At 42.8% G+C, this 24,575-nt stretch overlaps 1 protein-coding gene across 2 annotated transcripts; it reads right to left on the reverse strand.

Annotated features, from left to right (window-relative positions):
• Positions 1-7,431: 7,431 nt before the first annotated feature.
• On the reverse strand, positions 7,432-21,878 carry ttpa (tocopherol (alpha) transfer protein). Of its 2 annotated transcripts, none has more exons than XM_023964934.2 (5): positions 21,547-21,878; positions 13,668-13,821; positions 11,639-11,832; positions 10,824-10,934; positions 7,432-10,728 (listed from the first exon to the last, which is right to left on the reverse strand). In XM_023964934.2, the coding sequence occupies exons 1-5, from the start codon at positions 21,724-21,726 to the stop codon at positions 10,495-10,497; spliced, it is 873 nt and encodes a 290-aa protein (XP_023820702.1). In that variant the 5' UTR covers positions 21,727-21,878; the 3' UTR covers positions 7,432-10,494. The 2 variants fall into 2 exon arrangements, with proteins under 2 accessions (XP_023820702.1, XP_023820701.1); XM_023964933.2 differs by having other exon boundaries at positions 9,944-10,743.
• Positions 21,879-24,575: the final 2,697 nt, after the last annotated feature.

A 24,575-nucleotide genomic window follows, 5' to 3' on the forward strand; every position in this document is an offset into this window, starting at 1 on the left:
GCAAGAAATCCAAGAATCTGGAAAACTTCACTGTTCAGTGGCAGGAATTTCTGTCTGAGTCTCACTGCTGGAAGTTTGGATGAAGATGATCTGGATCCACACATGAACTGATATCGGCTAAGAATCAAATTGTTACACCCCTACTAAAAGCAGAGTTTGCAAAGACTGTGTTGTCTCTGAGAAGCGCCTCAGCAACCCGCTTTCATGAAACTTGATAACCACGCAGCTATCAACAGCAAATGACCAAATGTGAATAAAGCGTCTTCCAGTTTTACACTCTGATGAAATGACATTACTTCAGTAACCTAGTCAATATGTCTCCTCTGTAAATAGGAGGTCAGGGGTTCAAATCCTGGTCATCTCAAAGCCTAAAAAGGTGACCTAATGCCTCTCAGCTCAGAGGTTGGTAACGGGTCAAACCAGGTTTCTGTCCTAAGGGGAGAACATATTTCACAAACTCAGATGTGTGACAACAGATGGGAGCTAGTTTTTTGTGCTGCCAACAATAAACATTAAGATTTAGCCACATTTTTTAAAATTTGGCTTATTCTGGAAATATTCCACCTTTTTGGATGATCCGGTTCGAGTTGGACTTTTAAACCTCCTAAAGAAGTTCCCTAGTTCTTTTGGGTTCTCTAAGTCACGCTTCGAGAGTTTCTTCAATGTCTCCTGAACTTCTTGGAGTCAAAGTCATTCACCAAATTCATTCTTCCACTTTTCAGATGTTTCTTGGCTGGACGTCTCTGACTCCTCAGACAGGAGCATCTGTACTGAAGTTTGTTGCTGCAGATCCGTTCTGGAACGAGGTCTCTTCTCCACGATCAGCAGTTCAGCATCTCAGGAATCAATGAAGTTGTCACAAGAACAGGCAGACGGCTGGATCCAAATGCAGCAGGTTTATCAGCTCAGCTAAAAGTCCACAAAGCCAAATCAGGGCAAGGCAGGGAGGAGTCGATAACAGGCATGAGATCATCAAGAAGACAAGACGGTCAGAAGATCAGGTCCAGATATAACGCTCTGTAATGAAGTCAGAGTGGCACAAACAATCCTTTGCACTGAGCTGAGCTCAGTGCAGTGCTTAAGCATGCTGTGGTTGACTGAGTGAATGAGTCAGGTGTGCAGCATCCAGGAAGTGTGGTTTGAACTCTGGAGATGGTTCCTGCTGGTGACCAGAGGAGAGTTAGAGTTCCGACTTCTGACAATTTGTACAAGTTTGTTTGAGTGATTGTAAAACCCCTGGATCTGTTCAAAGGTGGTTATATTCTTCACTATTGTATACTGAATATATACTCAACGGGAGCCTATTGCACTCTTGTGTACTACATTTTTATGTAATAAGAAAAAAAAAAAAAACAGGTGATTTTCGATGTCGTGACTAGCACATTAACGGATCACGTCTGTGACACGGACACACGTGGCTCTTCATCATTTAATTGCAGCTCATCTTCTGGTTATCATGAGCAGATGAGGTTAGAATCCAACCTGTTTGGAGTTCTTTGCTTCTGTAGTTCTTCAAAATATTAGAACAAAAATCACGGAAAAGATTTGAACGAATTTTACCCGTTTTTTTGTTTTCTTTTTGAATAGTAGGGGAAAAATGAGCAAAAAGGTCACCCTTTGTTTTTAATGAAATGCGATACGCTTCAATAATAATCTTTCTTTAATTAAAAAAAGACGAGTACATTTAACTGAGGAAAAATAAATAGTAACATATGATAAAATAAAACAGAATAAAATTTCTTTTTAAGTTATATAAAATAAAATGCTAAAAAGAAATGTGACGCTGTCGCCATCTAGTGGTATTAAAATGAATCTGCAGGGCATTTTAAAACCAGACATTTCTTTAGACATTTCACACATTGGTACCAATTTGCAAAAGCTCCTTCAAAAAAAGGGGGAAAGTATAAAAAACCTTTGTTCTTGTTCATCATTGGGGGGCATTTTCATTGTGAAAAGATATGTATGTTTGTTTAACCTGTTAAAAATGTATGCAACAATTTCTAGCATTGACTGGCTTTTAGTATTATTTTATTTTGAAAAACTAAAGATTTCTGTTTTATGCTAATTTAAACTTTGTTTGTTTAAGACATTTTTAACATTTTTACATAAGGAAGTTTTAAGTTTTATTTTGTTTTGAAAAACATAATCTGTTTTGAATGTGAGCTATAAAGTCTAAATATTTTACTTTTCAATAATTGCATCTTTTTACTGTAGTGCATCACAAAAATGACTGAAGTGAATGAAAGTCCACAAGGAAATGAAAACTAGTGAATGCATCTGCTAATTGATAGTAATTATTATTAAACGTTAAATGAATGTCAAAGATTTTAATGGTGGATCTGCTGTTTAGGCTACGCTTTGACCCACTATGCTCATCATTGTGTTCATATGTTGTGTAGCTACTTCATGTGATTCCAGTTCATGCAAGTCAGGAAGCCTCTAGTCTGTAAAAGGCTGGATTTCAAAATAAAAGACCTGTTGGAATGGCTGCTCTTTTTAAATTGCAAACACTGATCACAGTTGAAGCAAAACAAAAATACACTTTATATCAATAAAACTGAAAACCACATTATAGTAACAACAAGATCACATTAAACATCAACTAATTAAGTAGAATGCAGTTTTTACATTTTCTTTTTTAAATTTTTAAAACATTTGTTCCATCATAAAGTTTTAAATAAAGAATCAGAGCAGAAGATGAAGCTGCACTGAAAGCCTACAGCAGAAACACAAAGATGCAGTTTTAACATCACTAAACTAAAACGGAAAAAAGTTACACAAACACATTTTTTGAAAAAAAAAGTCAATTTTAAACTAGTTCCAGTAAAACCAGTTCAAACAGTTTTTTTCTCTCTGCTGGACAGAAGATTGAAAAATAAAAACTTCACATGAAACTGTATTTTTCAGCTTTTAGAGACTCGTTTACAGCAACCAAACAGAACCGAAAACGTCTTTTCAGCACCAAAAGAGGATCAGCAGATCAGCAGTGTTGTGGTTCCTCTGATCCAGCAGGTTCTTCAGAACTGTTGATGGAACAATGGCTGCCTCCTGCTTTGACATAAGTGGCCCTGAGGGGCTGAAGGGGTCTTCATGGAGCTGCGTGGGGTTGCTTCTCGCTCAGCATCCTGGTTGTTCTTTGAGGAGACGCCATGGGGATTGAACAGGACGTCCACAGTCCGTGTTCTCTGAAGGACGTGTCCTCAACTTCTGCCTGTGGCAGCTGCAGACGTCCTCCTAGTGGTGGTTTCAGGAACTCCAACAGGTGCAGATCTTTAGCCTCCTGGAAAACATCAAAATCATTTTTTTTAAACTTTCATTTCCTGTAAAGAGCACGGAGTCTTGGTGTCGTGTTCCACAGAAAAATGTTGGTTCTTACTTGTAAAAGTTGCCTCATTTTTGGTCATTGCTGAAGCTGCAGAAGATCCGGAATGAGGCAGCCCATCTGTGTTTGGGTTTCTGTTTCCTCTGGAGTGGTTCCAAACATCTCAGCATCTTCTCTCCTCGTCTTGTGAAGTCGTGGTGCAAAGTCCGTCTCCCACCATGACTCCTTTACAGGATCCGCCTCTCCTACAGGACACAGAAACATGCATCTGTAATGATTTGATTCATTCACTGAGACCTTTGGTTTGTGCTGCTGACATGTTTGTCCAGGTTTGTTGTGTTGGAGCATGTGGAGCCAGCAAGAGGACTGAGGAAGGTCTGGAGCTGCTAAGAACCATGAATGAGAGGAACTCACCGTCTGGAAGGAAAGCTTTGTGACAAACACACAGTTTCAGGACTTTCTTGGTTAGAAAACTGTTGGAAAACAAAGATCTCAACTTTGCATATGAAGCATCTGGAACTAAGATAGAAGTTTGTGACCAAACTCAGGCTCCTGTGAAGGAAGATCCTCTGGTTTGAGCTAAAACCTGCTTCAATCTATCCATGCATTCATCCATTTATCCATCCATCCACCAACCCTTTCTTCTATGCATCCATTTTTCCATCCATCCATCCATCCATCCATCCATCCATCCATCCATCCATCCATCTATCAATTCTTCCATCCATCTATCCATCCATCCGCCCATCTGTTTATCCATCCATCCATGTATCCATCCATGTATCCATCCAACCATGCATCTATCCATCCATCCATCCATCAACCCTTCCATCTATGCATCCATCCATCCATTAATTCATCCATCCAACGGTCCATCAATCTCTCCATCCATCCAATCATCCATCCTTCCAACCATCAATCCGTCCATCCATCCATCAATCCGTCTCTCTATGCATCCGTCCATCCATCCATCAATCCGTCTCTCTATGCATCCGTCCATCCATCCATCTGTTTATCCATTTATCCATCCATCCATCCATCCATCCATCCAGCAAGCTTTCCATCTATGCATCCATTCATCAATTCTTCTATCCATCCATCCACCCATCCATCTATCCATCCAACCATGCATCCATCCATCTGCTTGTCCATCCATGCTTCCATCCATCCGTCCTTCCATCCATCAATCTTTATCTGCAGGGTCATGAAGGATGCTGGAGTCCACCCCAGCAGGGTAAAACCTGGACAGGTTACCAGACCCGGATTTACACGCGTGTGTCTGGTAGGGGATTACGTAAACTCATGACTGGCTTTTGGAGGATAGGTGTTTGGTGCTGCCCCCAACATCCAAAACTTTGGCAATCAGGTCCCATGTCCGCTCCTTCCCCACTGAGTTCTTGTTATGTTATGTGTTTGTACTTCAAAAATTAAACTTGATGGTGTTATCTGCGGTGTTAGTGTGTGTCATCCCATGGGCACATCAAATAAAATAAATAAAAAATAAAATAACAATTAATTTTAAAAGTACAAAGCAAGTTTTTATTTTAAAACCCTGGGCTGTGTATCCCTTGTGCTATCCTAGGCACTTAAACATTGGGAGTTGGGTCATCTAGACCCACTAGACAGTGCTCTGAACCTTTTTCTTCAATGATTTGTGATCTTCACTGGTGTCCATGGATTACATGAAATCTTTCCACCATTATTCACCTTTGTTATGGTAGGGAGAACACGTCAATGTAAGGGGGGGGGTCTTAGGATAGGTAGCACAAGGGTTAAAGAACTTTTAGGACACGCAAAGAGTTACAGTAATCCAGCCTAACAAATGCATGGATGAGCTTTTCAGCAGTTTGAATAGGTTTTATGATATTGTTTATCGACTGATATGTCTTGAGGAATGTTCTGGGATTGATTAGTTATGACTTTACCCACCACCAGGGGGAGTTCCTCCGCACTGCAATAAACATGAGGAAATCCCGCGTGATTCTTTCTCCCCTGTTCTCAGAGGTGTAACACGTCTGACATCCGTTTCTCTGCACCGAAACGCAAGCTGTACGCAGCAGTTCTATTTCCGGTTTGTGGACGCGTCACGTTTACTATCGTGGCAAAAAGGTGGAGAACCGTAAATTACAAAGTCTCCAGCTTGTTCAGAATGCAACAGCTAGATTGTTAGCAGGAACTAACAGAAGAGATCACATCACTCCTGTGTTAGTTTCACTTCACTGGCTCCCAGTATATTCTAGAATCAAGTTCAATATCCTCCTGCTAACCTAAAAGGCCTTCGATGGTATGACCATTTAAGGAATCTTTGTTTACAAAAGCTCAGTCCAGTTGGCCAACCGTTAACCTGAATTAGTACTGTGCAAACTGAACTTGACCTTCATAGACATGGAGTAGGCCTATGATCATAACTTTTATTGACAGAATATTGGATGTAGATAAGCAAGAGGAGGGGTTTGGCTTTGGATCCTTCCCGCTCAGAAAAGGCTTTCTGGTAATTTCCCGCTGAGATTAAGCCACTGCAGCAGAAACTAGACCCTTTAAGCGTCTTACAGTTCAACTCAATAAAATTCATGATTATTCACTTTCACAAGTTCATTGGAAGGGCTGTCCTGTATTTTTTGCGTAGGACTTTGAAACTCGTGTGGTTGTGAAATAGCGTTGAACTTCATCAACATAAACCAAAGCTATCTACGCCGACTCATTTAAAAGTTGAATTAAACTCAAACCTCCTAAACTGAACTATTCCGCGTTTGGCAACCTTTTTTTCTGATATCAGTTGAAATGAACATTTATTTTTGTTGTCTTCATGGTTATGCAGAGTCGCCCTCATCAAAAGTCTGACACAAAAGTCTACAAAACAAAGTGATGCAATTCAGCCTTTTGTCCTGTACATGGGGTGATGTCTTAATGATTAACTTCTCCTCGGAGTGCACTTGGTCACAGTTCAAACACAGACCTGGCTCAGAGTTTCTATGTGTGGAGGGAGAACCGGCCTGCAGAGGCAGCCCAACGCGATTCTGCTTTTGGTTTCAAACCAACGCTGGTTTCTTCAAAAACAGGTCTTCAGTCGTTGTCCTGGCACAGACGGAAAATGCCTTGATGAGGATGATTTCCAAATCTAATAAGTAGTTCCAATAAGTTCTGTTAAAGGTCATGCAAGGTCACGGTGGCCAGTAATAGGAAGGGAAGCCAAGAGATCCCGCTCTGCATAACAGAAGCCAGAGCAGCCAAAGCTTAACTGCAGGTTCTACTGCACAATTTTCTACCTTCTGTTTGTTTTCTGGTGCTGACTCAGATTTCTGCACTGTGACACCGGGACAGGAAAGCTGACGTAACGATGAATCAGCACGGCATTATGGGTCTATAAAGATAGAAGAAAGAGCGCAGAAAGAGTTTGGATTCACAAATACAGAGTAAATGAATCGCTCAGTCAGACTGACCACACACAGATTTTGATGTAGGAGTTCATTGAGCCTCATTTCCATAGAACGGTTCGGTCCAGTCCGATATTTTGAGCGTTTCCATTATAAAATCGACCCATTAGGCCGGACTGAAGGGAGCTGCTGTTGAAGCCCGTTGATTGGCTGAAGGTCATCATGACAAAAGAAAGCGCCAATAAAATGGCTGTTTTCCTCTTAGCTAACCACAATCTTTTCTCAAACACCATTAAATGTTTTGTAGAAACGAAGAACCAAAAGAAAAGAAAAAAAATGAGCTGCTGGATGACCGGCGTTGTTGTTGTCAGCTTCACTCCGCATCCGCCATGACGGTCCAACTTTGAGTGGAAACACTCACCTGAATTGCTTGGAGCATTCTAAACTGGACCGGACCAGGTGAAAACAAGGCTTTAGTGAACCTCTGAAAAGGTGAAAACTAAAATCTAATGCTTCCCTGCTACTAAAAAGTTTGAATAAATTAATCTGATTTATGAGAAAACTCAAACTTCTGAAGGTAAATGTTGGGCTCCAATTGGGCTCCATCTGACCCAATCAACTGAAAGAAGAGGTTTAATCTGTTAAAAACTAGATTAAAGACAGAAATATTTAATAACATGTCGAAACTATTTGAACAATATTGCAAAAAGCTGTTTTGTAAATAATATTCACACATTCTGGATGAATCAGTGGTTTATTGTACAGAAAATACACAAATATAAAAGACATCAAATATTTGTTAGAATTCATTTCTCTGAAAGTCACAGTTGAAGTTCAGTTTGGAAACAGAAGAGGCTTTAGGAGGCTCGTACCCAAGAAGGAGTACTTTTTTGGCAAATTTTACTCTCAACAAAAAATCAAAGACGGACAGGAATAAAAAAAAGACTGTCACAGTTTTTCTGCTCACTGATGTGACAAAAACATTCATTTGTTCTTTACAGTTGTACTTGAGTGTGGTGCATGGAGAACACTGCAGAACAGTTTATTCACAAAGTTACTTTTTTCAAAGTAACTAGCTACTAGTCACTTCTGACCCTGATGAAGACTTGAAGCTGCACAGACTGTTATAATCCATAAACAACAAGTTCATGTTGATAATAAGAGGAAACATTCGTGTACTGATCTAGTTTAGAGTCTGAGGAGAGAAAGGCTGTGAATCTGATCTGCATATTCTATATGAAGGTGACGGTCTGGATCAGAACCCAGAGCTTCCTCGCATGAATGTCTTAGTTTGGTGATGAAGACCAACTGTTCCTCCTGAGCTACAATGAGTTTACTCATCAGTGGACTTTTTTCATTCTCTTTTTGCACCAAACATTTTTACCAGAAAAAAGCATTTACTGTGAAACAGAAAAATTATTCCTGAAAATTTAGATTTATTTTGGTTAAATTCAGCCAGTAAAATTACTAAATGTAATTTCATTATCATTATCAAGGCTGGATAACTACTTTTTATTACCAGTGAGTAATACTTTTTCAATTTCTGCTGGTTTAATTACAGTTTACCTTCTGAAACTCCACGTTAGCCATCATAGAATCATCATGAAACCTTTCAAACGGACGAAGTGGAAAAACAGCTGCACGTGTCTCATTTTCAGCAGGTGGAGGTGGGTTCATGTGAATCCTTCTTCTACTTTCTGCATCCAGATGTTCCTCAGCAGCTGTTCAAAGCTAGGTGAACTGCACCAGCATGTGCATGAACCTGAATGTTCTTCTTCAGGAACTACAGCTGTCCTGTTTATTACTGCATAGTTAATATTCTATACTGTATAGTTTGCATCATTTGATTTTTACCGTAATATCTTCTGCTTTTTCTCCTTCTTTGCTGGCATTCACTGAGGGCTGTAAAGTCACACACCACGGACATTTGACAATAAAAGCTTGAACATGAATAAATGTTTACTTCTGCACATAAATGGCCGACACCACCTTTCCCTGGATGAGGTGAAGCTTCAATTTCAAACAGCACTGATACTTTTCCATGCAGGTTACCTCCTCCAGCCGTCTTTTTTGTGAAATCCTCCAGACTTCTTGGGCTAAGGCTTTAGGATAAGACCATGTGAGGTTTGCACATGTTTTTAGGAACAGGATAATGTCACATTTTTGGGAACAGCTCCGGTTTTGGTCCCTTCAGCCTGTATCCAGTCAGATTACAGTTTTGTTTTCCTTTTAAATAGTTGGTCTCATCTCTGCCAAAGTTCCTGTAGCACCAGCTGCTCCTGTGCTTGAGGGTTGGGTCAGACTGAGCATGTGCACACTTGCAGAATGGTGGCCTCTGTTCCAGTGAGATGAGCGGCGAGGCTCTTCAGGCCGCTGGGTGTTTGAGGGCGCTGCTGCAGCATCTGGACTGTCAGAGGAACGGAGCATGAAGCCGAATGACTTTTGCATCATTGAACTGAAGCTGAACGGAAGTAGAGAAACTCTGAACACTGCAAACCTCCCTGTTCACTCATTTTCTCCTAACTTTAAGGAGAAACACCTCAAGCAGAAGCTTTACGACAGAGGAGCAGGAGTTCCTAACACGCTGCTTCAAGGCCGTGTCACACAGCCTCTACGTACATTTTCCACGTATGAACTTTCGGTCTTTCCTGATTCGTGTGTGATTTCCGTGACTCAATAGTAGTTCTTGCGTTCGTCGTTGGTGGATGTGTACAGATGACCCTCAAGGGTTTCGGCCGACGGGTCTTTACGTGAATTTGGTTTTAAGCTGTTTTAAAATTTTCGGTCGGTTGAAAATGACGCAGTTTATGAGTATTTTATGTAGTTTATATGCAATTATTATGTAAATCTTACGCAATTATGCCAGATTTCTTTGAGAGGCATACACGAATTTGTGGCTTTCCACAAATAGTCTAACAGACTTTTCATGTGTCACCAAAGTATAACTTTTAGAACGTAAATTCGGCGTACATATCTTAAAATTACGTAACTGACACACACATTTTCCGCCAGATTTGACTTTTAGGTTGATTGTTCTGTCCGTGGTTTATTCGTACTTCTTTCATGGTTTTGATGTGGTTCATTTGTAATACATCTGTGAAAATTTTACGTGAAGACCAAAACTTTTCTCACTTTTTCCACGTATATTCACGTATGACCAACATCATCCATTACACACAAAATGTACGTAGTGGCTGTGTGACACGGCCTTCTCCTCTCCATGAGTTTTTAGTGACAATTCTTATTCTTTTTCAGGCTTTTTGGAAATAAACTGAGTTAGGCTCTTGCAGTATTTACTTTTTTGAATAATTAGAATCCTAATGATTCATGTTTGCTGTGATGTTTCTTTCATCGCTCATCAGTTGTGAGCTGAACAAACACAGAAACACACATTGCTTCTTGGCGTTCATCCCTTTCATGAAGGTGTCAAACCTTCCTCAAAGGTTTGGAGGGCCTTGCGGTGTTCCAGCGTTCAGCTGTGGACTGTTCATGGATATGTGTAACTGTGGTGAAGATAGAAGCTGTCCTTCCAGCACCGCTTTGTGGTGGAGCTCAGGCTGAACATCAGCAGGGAGCCTCCAGGAACACGGTTACTCCCTGGAAAAATCTAAAGGGGCTTCCGTACTTTTAGCGAATCCATCCTTATCCTTCGGTCCGATTTGAAATAAGCAGGAGGGAGCAGCTTTTTTGTGTCAGTCATGCTGCTCTGACATAAAGCCGACATGGAGAGACGGCCTGCAGCTCCAGCAGACAGGGAAAGTTTCCCCGTCACCATGAAGGCTCGTTTTGCAGAGGGGTTCATTCAGAATGGACCTCCTTTCTGATCAAGGGTTCATCTGGACATGAGCAAATGTCACCTGTTGGGTGTGCAGCGATCTGTGACAGGATGTGCTCAAAGTGGAGCAGCTGGTTGGTCCAGTCCTGACAAGCCTCGTCTATTCCCGGTCCGTGTCCTCCGTACTCTGGAGGCAGGACGTGTGGATGAAAGAAGTGCCTCAAGTCGCTGTGGAAGTCAGCGCCATGCATGTGGATCTGCAGCAGGAGACACTTGGTTTAACGTTCTAAAGTCAGCTGTGCTGAGAAAACGTGTGTAATTCAGGCATGTGCTGCAGGGGGCGCCATCTCACCCTCTGCTTGATCTTTTCGGGCAGGAAGGGGCGGATCATCGCAAAGACTGGCCGGAAGAACCTGGGCTCATTGACCAGATGAATTCCCCGAACTTTCAGTGGAAACGAGTCCTGGGGAGAGAGGGAGGCGAATCTGCACTTTCTGAAGACGAAATTTAAAAATGACTCTAGCTGCGTTTCCATCACACATACGCGCATAACTTTATCCGAATTCTAGAAATGTCCATAAAACACAATTTCTCAATTACACTGTTTGCATGAAATCCTAATTATGAGAATAAACACAAACTAACTAACGCAATAAGTCGTTCAAAAACATGAGGACAGATGTGACCAATACTTTCATTGACAGCAGATAAATTCAAATTTCTGCCACGACACTAGCGCTCATCATCACCTATCAAAGGAGACGTTGGCGTCTTATTCAGAGCATGGAGCGGCAAGCTCCTTACGCGTGGAAATGGTGGGAATGGTGGTTGGTGATTTTCCAGAGGAGCTGTGGATCCAACAATTCCACATGACACGCTCAACTTACGCTGTGGGACCTCAGGTGGCGCCTGCTGTGCAGCGCCCAAGGCCGCCAGTTCCTACCAAGAAGCTCATAGCCAGCTGGTTGTTGGTCACATGACTCATTTAATTTAAAAAGTGTTTCCATTGCAGTTTTGAGAAATATGTAAATTTCTACCACCTCCTCTAAGCGTAAACACTTTTTCCATAAATTGTCGTGTTTCCATTAAGCAATTTTATTATCGCAAATCCAATTTGCGCAATTTCATAGTCGATGGAAACGCAGCTAGAGATTTCTATTTACCTACCGACAAAACACAGGAAATCTTTTTCGCAAGGGATGGGTTAATTTGAAGGGCGTGTCCTAAGCTCCACCCCTGCAGGTCAAATATTGCCTTCAAGCCCCGCCTCTGTGTTTCTGTCTCCATGGAGATGATCTCAGATGTCATCAGGCTGACCCGGAACACCTGATAAGGAGACCAGTCTTTCGTGTTCCATTGACCTGCAGTCACGTGCACAGACACACGTGCACAGACACACGTGTCAATGTTGAGTCATCATCAACAGCCTCTAGGGGCCGTTACTCAGCTGGGATCCAGCAGCTTCCTGGTACTTTTGTGTACGACTCCAGAGTCTATCGTCGACTCGAAACATACATTTTACAGCAAAAACTGAACGCAGATCATATTTATACTTTGTTGTAGAATTTTAAAATAACCTTAACACACAAAAAATGTACTAAATTAAAATTAAAATAAAAACATTTAAGGAGAATTTTGACAAACTTTTAACAAACTCAAAAACAACCAAAACTTCAGCAGACAAAAAAAAAAAAGAAAGAGTGTATTTAAACAGACGACGAAGTCCCTTTAGCTCTAAAATCAAGACAAGATCACTGGTCCAATTCAGACTAGGGGTGTAGGAAAAAAAAGATTTGTTGATATTTGTTGATATTTCATTTGGCGATACTTGTATCGATTCACAATGCTGTGAGGCTGTTTTCCACATAAACCTCCAACCGCTAGTTTCAGCTCACTGAGCCTCTTTGAGCAGCTCTACTCGCACAAAACAACAAGATCTCAGAGAAGCAGCTTGTTTTGTTGATATCAGACATGAACTACTTAGTTTTTACTTGGGATTGGTACCGAACCCAAACTCTGTGCCATGTTGCTGCCAGGAACATACAAAAACGTGGATTTGGTGCTTTGTAGCTCAGATCAGAAAGAGTGAAGCTCTGCAGCTGCACAGTGGCTAATGCACACAGCCAAAATGCTGTCGGCAAAGCGGGCCAAAGTTCTGCAGAACCTCCCAGCAATAGATTCTAGTTCAGAGACCTGATGGATCAGAGTGATGTGTACAACACTCTGGAAAAAGGCCATCGTCGTGGCGATGAGCGGTGAAATGCGTGTCTACTTCCATGTGTGAGAAAGTGGAGCTGCAGCTGCAGAGCAGAAATAAAGCATCTTAGCCACATTGAAACGTCTCCTTCATCCTGTCATGCTGCCTCATCATCATCACTTTATAGTTTCTGGAAAGAATTCGTTTTATTTTTTCAAGCACCGTTCAGACTCCTGAACTGTTCAAAGGTACTGGAGAAGCTACATTAAACATTTTATATTATTAAACATACTTTTGGAACCTTATAGGTTAAGGCACATTCATTCCATTTACTTTTTTATACTGAAAAATATTTTGTTGTGGAAATCAGACAATGTTGACTGTTCATTTTATATATTTTAAGTTACCAGAATAAAAGCACTGTGAATTTGGGTAAAAACAACTTATATACGAGATACAGTTGCAGTGCTCAACATTATAATTATTAAATAAGATGAATTTTAATCAATTCATTACAGTGAAATGTGTATTAATATCCTGGTAGAGTTTTTTTAAGTCATACTCTAAAAAAATAAAATAAATAGAATGTGTTCTGGTACATTATTGCGATATTTATCGAATCTTATCGTTGGACGCGTATTGGGATACGTATCGTATCGCCAGACTCTCACCGATACACACCCCTACTTCAGACCACGTGGTTCTCCTTTTAACAAGAAAAGTTTCTGAAAAGCGGACTGCGCCCTCTTCATGCCCCCCTTGGTTTGAACTACAACCATTTCTGAACAATAACGCAGAACAGCCACCGTCTGAGAGCAGGAACATCGGGAACCATTGGTGAGTTCTGTCCAGGACGGCGTGCTGTGGTTCTTCTAGTTCTTGCATGGATGTCAGAAACATCAGTCCTTACAGTTCAAACCCAAAGCGAAACATCACAAACTGCTGTGCTGCATCATCGCTGTGAGCACGGTCGTGTCAGTGAAGGAAACCTGTACAGACCGATCCTGTAGATGAGCACCCTGCTGCCGGCGTGGTCCCGCTGGGGGAGGACGGCGTGGTAGGACATGTGGAGGAGGCCGAGCACGGACGAGGGAGACAGGCAGCTGCTGATCTCAGGACTGTCCCTCCGCCATCGTAGGTAGTTCAGCAGGAGCTGCAGAAGACATGACAACCAGTACAGCAGGCTACTGGGACAGTGTCCAACCTGACAAAGGGGGGTTGCGGGTTCAATTCTATAGCTGGGTCATTTCTGAAACCTTTTTCCTCTATACTCAGTACTAGCAAATAAGTCCTATGACCATAGGTGAGTATTGGAACGAAGATCGACCGGTAAATTGAGAGCTTTGCTTTTTGACTCAGTTCTCTCTTCACCACAATGGACCGATACAGCGACCACATAACTACAGACGCCGCTCCGATCCACCTGTCAATCTCACGCTCTGGTCTTCTCCCACTCGTGAACAAGACCCCAAGGTATTTAAAGTCCTCCACCTGGGGCAGGGACACCAAACTACCTTTCTCCGGTCGAGAACCATTGCCTCAGATTTAGCGGTGCTGATCCTATTCCCAGCCGCTTCACACTTGGCCACAAACCCCCCCAATGCACGCTGGAGGTCCTGGCTCGATGAAGGCAACAGGACAACATCATCTGCAAACAGCAGAGAGGAAATCCTGTGGTCCCCAAACCAGACCCCCTCCGGCCCCTGGCTGCTTCTAGAAATTCTGTCCATAAAAACTATGAACAGAACCGGTGATAAAAGGCAGCCCTGCCGGAGTCCAACGTGGACCGGGAACAGGTCTGACTTACTGCCGGCAATGTCAACAAGCTCCTACTCCGGTCATACAGAAACCTGACAGCCCTCAGTAAGGCCCCCTTACTGAGTAAGGCCCCCATACTCCCAGAGCACCCTCCACAGGATACCACGGGGGACGCGGTTGAACGCCTTCTCCAAATCCACAAAACCCATATGGACTTGATAAGCGAACTCCCACAATCCCTCCAGCACCCTAGAGAGGGTGTAGAGCTGGTCCACTGTTCCACATCCAGGACGGAAACCAGACTGTTGTTCCTGAATCTGATGTTCGACTATCGGACAGACTCTCCTCTCCAGTACCCTGGCATAGACTTTCCCAGGGAGGCTGAGGAGGGTAATTCCCCTGTAGTTCGAACACACACTCCGGTCCCCCTTCTTAAAGAGGGGAACCACCACCCCGTCTGCCAGTCCAGTGGTACAGTTCCTGACTGCCACACGATGCTGCAGAGATTTGTCAGTCAAGACACTTTCACAGCATCCAGGGACTTGACGTACTCATGGCGGACTTCATCCAGTCCTGGAGCCTTGCCACTGAAGAGCTCGTTGACTACCTCAGTGACTTCAGCTTGGGTAATAGACAGCCTCACCCCAAAGTCCTCGTTCTCTGCTTCTTCAAAAGAAGCCCTGTCAGTGGGATTGAGGAGATCCTTAAAGTATTCCTTCGACCGCCCGACAATGTCCCCAGTCAAAGTCAACAGCCCCCCACCTGCACTGAAAACGGTGCCTGTGGAGAACTGCTTTCCCCTCCTGAGGCGCCGGATGGTTTGCCAGAATTACTTCGAGGCCAACCGATAGTCCTTCCTCATGGCCTCACCGAACTCATCCCAGGACCGAGTTTTTGCCTCCGCAACAGTCCAGGCCGCAACTCGCTTAGACGGCCGATACCTGTCAGCTGCCTCTGGAGTCCTGCAAACCAGCCAGGCCTGGTAGGACTCTTTCGTCAGCTTGACGGCATCCCTTACTTCCGATGTCCACCACCGGGTTCGGGGGTTACCGCCTTGACAGGCACCAGAGACCTTCCGACCACAGTTCCGAGCAGCAGCAGAGACAATGGAAGTGGAAAACATGGTCCACTCTGACTCAATGTCCCCAACTTCCCTCGATACCTGTTTGAAGTTCTCCCGGATATGTTAGTTAAAGATTTCCCTAACGGAAAGCTCAGCCAAACGTTCCCAGCAGACCCTCACAGTACGTTTGGGTCTTCCAAGTCTTTCCGGCCTCCTTCCCCGCCAGCGAATCCAACTCACTACCAGGTGGTGATCGGTGGAGAGCTCTGCTCCTCTCTTCACCCGAGTGACCAAGACACAGGGCTGAAGCTCGCCTGAAACAACTACAAAGTTGATATTTGACCTCCTGCCTAGGGTGTCCTGATGCCATGTGTATTGATGGACACCCTTGTGCTCGAACATGGTGTTCGTTATGGACAAACTATGACTAGCACAGAAGTCCAATAACAAAACACCACTCGGGTTCAGATCGGGGGGGCATTCTTACCAATCAGCCCCTCCAGGTGCCACTGTCATTGCCCACGTGGCCATTGAAGTCCCCCACTCCCAATGGAGTCCCCCGTTGGGGCACTTTCCAGTACCCCTTCGAGAGACACCAAGAAGGTCTGGTACTCCAAACTGCTGTTAAGCCCGTAAGCCGAAACCACATTTAGAGACCTGTCCCCCAGCGGAGGCGGAGGGACTTGACCCTCTTGTCCACCTAGGTCAGGGGTGGCTAACCCTGGTCCTCAAGAGCCTCAACCCTGCCTGTTTTCCAGCTCTCTCTAACCAGCTTGCTGTTGATTAGCTGACTCAAGTGATATCACATCCTGATTGACTGAACACACCTGGTTTGGGTTATCAGCATCAAGCAGTCAAGGGAGAACTGGAAAACAGACAGGGTTGAGGCTCTTGAGGACCAGGGTTAGCCACCCCTGACCTAGGTGAACTCCAACACTTGGCGGCTGAGCTGGGGGCTCACGAGTAAGCCCACACCAGCCCGCCACCTCTCACCTTGAGAGTGGTAGAGAGTCCAACCCCTCTCTAAGGACTGAGTTTCAGAGCCCAGGCTATGTGCGGAGGTGAGCCCGACTATATCTAGACAGTATCTCTCAACCTCTCGCACCAGCTCAGGCTCCCTCCCAGACAGCTTAGCTCCTGGGATCACTCCAGCTCTCAAACTCCCCGACCACGTTAAAAAGTGGTGGTTCACGGGGGAGACCCCAAAGTGGTATTTTGATCCATTCATGCATTTCTGAGTATTCCTCTTAAAAACCTGCTCTTTGAGCACCAGCCCCTCCCAATCCAGGAAAATGAGCGGGTCCCCACATTGCGACATTACAAAATGAGGAAACGCCCCTTCCAGGAAGAGTTTCACAGCCCCCCCTCTAGACTAACACACACGCCCACTTTCTCAGTTGAGTCAGCAGTGATTGGCTAAACTCTTTCGTTTTCTATGAACAATAGGCATGTCCATCTTTGTAAAATTTCAGATGTTTGTTTTTGTGGAAGAAACGCAGACAAACTGCCAACGCCTGCTCAAGGATGATGTCATGAAATGGGCGGCACCCACAAAGAGCGAAAGGCGGAGCCTCAGAGATCCAGTCGTCTTACTTCAGATTAGGAAAATAAGCAGTTAAATAATTAATATTTCATTACAAAATGGTTCTTTAGTGTACCAAAGGTAATACATGATGATATATATGGATTTATAGTTTACTTGGAAAGGCTTAGAATAGCACGTTAAAGGCTTTTTGAGTCTAAAAGTCAAAAGAATGCAAAAAAAGGAATGATTAAACATCAACAGACATTGGTGGTTCCACTTAAATGTGAGCACAGAGATGAGAGCTGAACGAACTGACAGGCCTGCACTGTGAAGGACGGGCTCCAGCATCTCCCATCCTTTAAAGTGCTGAATAGATCTTTGGGCCCATGAGGATTGTCTCATTCCAGAGAGAAGTGGTCCAGGCAAAGAGATGAGCTGACGCTGCTGCAGCACGCCTGCAATGGTTGTGTCATCACGGACATGCCTGCAGCTGCACAGAAATCTCTGTGCTAAAGGAGACCTGTGAGACGTGGGGCCTGTCACACTAACAAAAATAAAACAGAGGGATGCTTTTGCCCTCCTTTATAAACCCCTGGCACAAAGGCAAACCTCTATTGAAAAACAGGCATCTATCTGCTGTAATGGTGCTGCACCAGAACACAGCTTCCAGGTCCGTCTACAGGTTTGTGGCGAGCAGCCCAGTCTGGCCTTTTTCCAGCCAAGTCCACCGTGTTTGTACTAAAGTCTGTTCTCAGAAAGAAGTGTTTTTCTCATGACTGAGCTCAAAGGCCATCAGCAGCAAGAGCTGTGGATTCATGACTCACAGTCTGACAGTCTGAGTTTGGGCGATCTGTCCATAAACAAAGCATCAGCCGTTTAATCAGAAACGTGGGGAGTTTCCTCCCATGACCCACAGAGAATTTGATCAAATTAATCTGAAGGTTTCTAAATCCAACACACTGTCAGTGTATTAGAGAGAGAAATCAGCGCAGACTGTTCAGTCTGTTTAAAAGGCCTGTATTATGCTATTCTTATGCATTTTATAGTAAACAATATCCATGTATATGATAATAAACCTTTTGAGTTGTGAACATGGAGGTTTATGCTGATCATCCACAGCTGATTCTATTGAGTTATTTACCCTCAGATACATCAGTATCTGGTTTTCAGAGGTCATCTGATTTGTCGCTCTTCCCCCCATGGTTTTTGTCGCGCTTTAGTTTATTAAATCAATGTTTTAGTTTCTGCCACCGAACCTGGTCTCCTGCAGATTGGGTTCTCCACCGCCTGTTCCTGACAAAGATCTGCAAATTCTATATGCGTCTGTGAACTCCAACTCTGTTCCAGAAAACGTTTCTCAGTAGATACAATTATCAGCTGATTTATCAAAGAATTCATAAAGTTTGTTTCACTCAAATGTGGATAAAATGATGGATCTGTAAACACATTTGCAATGAATGAAAAAATAATTAAATGACTTGGTGTCCCTGAAGCCCCGAATTATCAGCGTTAATTCCCTCTGCGGACGTAGGTTATTGTTCATGTTGGGAGAAGCAAACTCCAGAAGTCGCGTCCTCAGCTTTCATTTAATATCAGACGATCATTTGACTGTTAATTATTCTTTAGAAACACAACGTCAGATTTTTTGCACAGTCATGATTAAAGTCAGACGTACTGTGTCAGCAGAGAAGCACATTTTAATGCTCTGAAGAAAATGAATGTCAGATTGATCAAATAAAAACAAAAAGAATATGACAGCGATATGTAAATTTAAATAGGCTGCATGTAGAATGTACAGCTTGTTATCACGATAACGATAAATTTGTGATTTATTGTGCAGGCCTACACCTTTGGGGTTGTTTTGTGAAGAATGAACATTATAAAACACTTAAAAGCTCAAAACGTTGATTTTGCATTATATATATTTACATTATAGAAATGTAATATATATATTTTTTAATATTATTGGTTGCATGTATGACCCTAAACGTAACCCCAAACTTCCTTTGGGTTCGTGCGGCCAAGAAAAAAGTTCAGCACCAGCTTTGTGGGGCTACAAATGTAAAAATTATGTGACAATTTTACCACATTTAGACTTTTTTTCTATATGTGCTGCATTTATATCAGAATTTGTCAGTAATTATCATAAATATAACCATTATCTTTGACTTGAGGGTATGTACCTTTAGATGCTAAATATAAATTTAACAATGCTTATTACACATTACATATAAATGTAAAAAAATGCTAAATATAAAGGTAAAATGTAAAGTTATGTGTACATAATAAATGTAAATGTACGCACATCTACATCCTACGTTTAAATGTAATATGTAAACATTGTATCATAAAGCAAACCTATATGTAAAATTTAAACGTTAAATATAAATGTCACAAGTAAATGTTAAATATATATCTAAATGTTTCATATAAATATTATATCTAAATGTAAATGTCAAGTTGCATATTTAGAAAGTCACTTTATTTTTTTTAGGTGAAAAACATTTTTACAGCAAAAAGACATATTTTCCAACGGCATCATATCTGTTAAGGGAAAACACCTGGGAGGTATTTCAGAAAGCAGGTTATGCTAGCTCCCGCGGTAAGTTTGAGGCTAAAGAAGTGTACAACCACCGCTTTCGGTTCCAAAAACAGTGGTATGTTTCAGGGTATGTCAAGTTGCCATAGCATGAGAGGGTGATAAGACCACGTTTGGATATTGGATAGATAAACCTTTTCACTTTGATCTAACTTAAATATTTGCTTCAGTTAAGATAAATCATTTTTTTAGTTAAGTGAGCTTAAAAATAACACATAGTTATTAGACAGTTATTTTACTTTCATTTAAATTAATTCAATTAAGTAGGTGTAACTTTGGTGCTGCTGTTAGATTGGCACCGCAAGGAATTGTGGGATACCATTCCCTTTGCCTGTCTGGACGGATTTGGGTGTAAGTGTGGGTTTTTGACCAAATGTGTTTAGTTTTTTAGCTGTTTTACTGTGTTTTGCCGAGTTATTTGTACTATTTAATTCTTTCTGCACCATGAGTGAGAGGGAGGGAGAGGATGGTGAGTTTATATAGCACATATACCATAAATACCACTATATATGTATATATATATATACAAATGGTATATGGTTACAAGCTTCAAAGCTATCTTGTTTCATTTATTTAATGTTATAAAAATGAGTATATCTGCAGGCTCAAATTTAGACATATGGGAGTTCAAAAATTACAATAATTTAAGATGGAAAAACATTTAATTGAATTGGAGTAATATGACATTTAGTTAGATAAATATGTAAATTTTAGTTGTAAAAATACACTGAGTTGGATACATGAAAGAAATTAGGTTGAAGAATTTAACTCAATTACTTGTTACCAATTGAATGAATTTAAGTTGGATCCGTTATATATACGTATGTATGTCACATTGAAAATAATATCAGAAACTCTTGCGTTTACTTTGTCCGTTCTTTTTCTCCAAGCAGAAACTCTTCCTTTTGCTGATGATGAAGGCGTGTTACTTTTTTGATGGTCTTATAATCTTCATACGCCGCCATTAAAATCTCAGAATCCGTCTAACTGAAGTATAGCGCTCTTTTTTTCTCCACGCGTTTCCATGGTAACTAAATCGGCGATCCATTGAGAATGTCTTTATGTACTTGCCGAGCACGTGCATTAACCCAGGGTTACCAAGTCGAGCGTAATTTCGCTAACTCATATCCGGTCTTTTGGAACCGACATACCCAGAGTAAGCAAGTTCAGGGGGATTTCAGCCAGAGTTCAGGGTTAAAGTCAGGGTAGTTTAAACATGCTTCATGGCCTGAAAGCTGATGATTTTATCTGATCGTGAGGATAACAACCTGCAGGTCACAGTCTTACTCGGAAAAGGTTTGACTCGTTTTTATCAGCATGTTGGGTTTTTCTGCTCTGTTTGTTGGTTTTTCATGATCCTTAAGTCTGAGGTCAACTGTAAACCTTAACTATCTGGGGGGGGGGGGGGGGGGGGTTTGCTCTGTATTATGCTGGTAATTCTTCATTTTTTAGGTTTTTGCAATTGCAGGACGATCAGAGGAAGAGGAGTGGAGGAGCAGATCGGTGAAGTGCAGGAACAAATCATAGTTGCAGTTTGAGGAGGTCTGGAAGCTCCAAGAGGAGGAAAACCATGAAGTCCAGGAGGAACCAAGACTCTGATTTTAGATCCACTTCATGAAAACAGAAGGTGGTTCTGGTTCTGAGTCCTCTGGATCCAGTTTGCTACAAAAGAGTGAATCTGGATTCTGAGGGACTTTGATTAAAGTGGAACTAGAACACAGAGGAGCTCCTCCTGATCAATCAATGGGAGCCTGAGCGTCTCCGGTTTGGTGACTTCTGGTTTCCTTGCTTCAGTTTTTGGTTACATCTGAATTTCAACAAATAAGTTCTGGATCCTGGAGTAGAACCAGAGGCTCTGACCAACAGCAGCTGGAACATCTGGACGTCCTGACGGCCGGTCTCGTTTTCTGTGGTCGACCCCCCGGACCCCTACCTTCAGGGACAGCTCCACGTCAAAATCTCTGGCGCGCAGGAACTTGAGGAGGAAGCCATCTGAGAGGGGGGGTCCGGCGGGGCCCCCGCCGGCCTCATCCGCTGCCTGCCTCAGGCGGGACACGAACGCCCGCAGCTGCTCCGACTCGTCCGGGAGCTCGCTGAGCTCGGCTCCGTTCATGACGCGCGCGGAGCACTTCACGGCGCTCCGCGCGGCAGCGGGGGGGATATGAAGCCTTTAGGGGGGAGGCGGGGGGAGCCGTGAATGACGTCAACGCTCACCTGGGACTGGTCCCCGGCTGCAAGCTTCCCAGACAATTCAGGCCTGAGACTGGAGCCAGTGACCCGGATGAACACGCGCAGAACCGGACACTGTCCGAGCGCGCGCTCCTCCGAAAAGTTGTTCACGGCGGCGGAACCGGGAGCCATTTCTGATTTGGTTTTGTTCAAGCTGTCATCCAGACAGTTTGCAATTTACGAAAGCATGTGAGTAAACAACCACAACAAACAAATTACGTCAACAACCCGCTCGGAGATGTCAGAGAGACCGTGCTCCAGCGCGCGCACGCGCGCGTGTGTGTGTCTAGAGGCTCAGAGCTTGACAGACTTCAGAAGGGCAAAATTACTCGGCAAAACATAGTAAAGCAGCTAAACAACGTTTGTATGACATGAAATCTCTGCGTCTCACTTTTTCATTTAAGCCACCGATGAGATTTAAGACCTGAGAACCAAAGAGGTAGAAACCATTGATATCACCAGCCAACTTTGAGGCTATAATAAGAGATTTACCTTAAAAACACACAAATCCAGCAGACATGCAGAGAAAGGAGGTGCTGACTCAGTAGAAAAAGAGTTTTCTTTGTCAACATTTGAGTTTAGTCCTCTAAACTTTTAGCCCACTGTTACCCCCCTTTCCGTGTCTAGGGGTACCTAGGGGGGCAGAACATAAAAAAGTAAAGTTTTAGGCTACCTAAGTTTAATATCAACAAACACCAAACAAATGTCTCCATACAAAAGTATAACAAAATTTACAAATAAATAAACAACCACCAACAAAAACTAAAAGTGAAGCAAAAAGGCTTCAGGGTGAACCAAGGCCAAAATAACAAACAAAACCCCACCTATACCCACTGAAATCTTGTTTTCTTACCTGTACAAAGGAAAAGGGAAAACAAAGACAAACACTAACCTCCCTGACCTAAAAACAGGAGATAACAAGTACTAAATGGATGGATGGATGGATGGATGGATGGATGGATGGATGGATGGATGGATGGATGGATGGATGGATGTTCTTTCCCATTACTTTCTTGTTTTTATATTTGTATATTATTTATACAAATATTGTATATTTATATTTATTTTGTGCACCATGTTTTCTCTGTATTTCAGCAAGTTGATCTAAACTGTAAGGATTCCCTCTCCTGCAGGTCGTGTGGTTGAGTAAATGGAGTCAGCACCCTCTGTCTCATTCATAAACTCAGCTCACCTAGGACTTCAACCCGGGAACATCTATTGAGTTCGCAGAGTAAAGAAATGGCACAATACTATAAGGATAAAGTGCTGTAGTATGTCACTGTACTGTTGGTTCTTTTGCAAAAAAAAAAAAGACAACATAATGAATTTAAATTAGTAATTAATTTAACCATTCAGGGGAACCAATATTAACTTTTTTCTTTGGGAATGTCATGATATTAGTATTTAATTTGAATAATTCAACAAGAATATTTAATCTATTTATTCATCGTTCATCCATCTTGTCTCACAGGGCTGCTGGAGCCTATGCCTTCCTATCCCTTGGACATCCTGGACAGCTCACCAGTCTGTCATAGGGCCACAACCACACACCCATTCACACTTAGAGACCATTTAGAGCACACGTGTCAAAGTCAAGGCCCGCGGGCCAAATGCGGCCCGCCATGTCATTTCATGTGGCCCCCAAGAGCATAAAAGTTTTCTTTTAGTTTTCTTACAAAAAAAGATAAAAATTGGTGTGTTTTTGTTTATATCTAGGGGAAATCTGACTTGAAATATTGGATTGTGCAACTAAACATTAGGACTCAAATACTGTCCATAAAAACCTAACCTTATAGAATCAAATTTAAAAGGATTTATGAAATAGTAACAAGCAAGCATATGTTTTCTTTTCAACTGTAATTGTCACTTTAAAAAGTTATAATAAATAAATAATGAGTTATTTAACAATAGGCAGTAGTTGCATTTATTTTTCATGACATTTAGTTACATGTATAAGTTATATCTGGCCCTTTGAGGACAGCCACTACGCTATGTGCCCTCGGTGAAAATGAGTTCGACACCCCTGATTTAGAGTGACCAAATAACCTTAAAGGGACATGTTTTTGGATGGTGGGAGGAAGCCCGAGTCCCTAAAGAAAACCCACGCAGTGTGGGGTGGGTGGTGTGGGGCCTTGGGTATCGGCGCCTCAGGGGATGGGAAACCTGGGCTGGGGGGACCTGGGCCCTATGCTGGGGGACGGCTGTTTGACCACCAGGGGACAGTCTATCAGCTGTCCCGATTTACCCCCTTCCTTATATAATCTCATATTAGGGTAAGGGGGTGGGGGTTTAGCCTGCGATGCACCTTGGGGAGAGGAGCTACTTGGGAGTGGTCCCCCTCCCATGTTTGCCGTATGGAATGGGCCCCCCCTCTCTCGGTTTTATTTGCACCTTAGACATGTAGGGCCCTTGGTAGGGGGGGTGCTTGGACATCACTGCCAGCAAGCAGCAGATGTCCTCTTAGCGCCCTACACGCCAATTTTAACTGCACCTCAGACATTTAGGGCGCCTTGGTGGGTAGGGTGATGGGACATCACTGTGAGTAACCAGGAGATGTCCCCTCAGTGCCCTACCCACCAATTTTAACTGCACCCCCTTAGTACACACACCCTTTACTCCTCCAAATATACATTCCAACATATACACACATACATGCACACGCACACCCTCACAAACACACTTGCATTTCGCAAGGAAGGTGGGACCTTGGACCATCTGTCCCCTACCCCATCC

Source organism: Oryzias latipes, chromosome 17, assembly GCF_053564925.1.
Source record: "Oryzias latipes strain Hd-rR chromosome 17, Olatipes_Hd-rR_3.1".
NCBI lineage: Eukaryota > Metazoa > Chordata > Actinopteri > Beloniformes > Adrianichthyidae > Oryzias > Oryzias latipes.

Excerpts from the sequence above, each read along its gene's own strand:
- ttpa (XM_023964933.2), bottom strand. The coding sequence starts at position 21,726 with ATGAACGGAGCCGAGCTCAGCGAGCTCCCGGACGAGTCGGAGCAGCTG. Across the intron at positions 10,935-11,638 it reads AGATTTCCTGTGTTTTGTCG|GACTCGTTTCCACTGAAAGT; the intron begins GTAGGTAAATAG and ends CTCTCTCCCCAG. Across the intron at positions 10,744-10,823 it reads CCGAAAAGATCAAGCAGAGG|TGTCTCCTGCTGCAGATCCA; the intron begins GTGAGATGGCGC and ends CGTTAAACCAAG.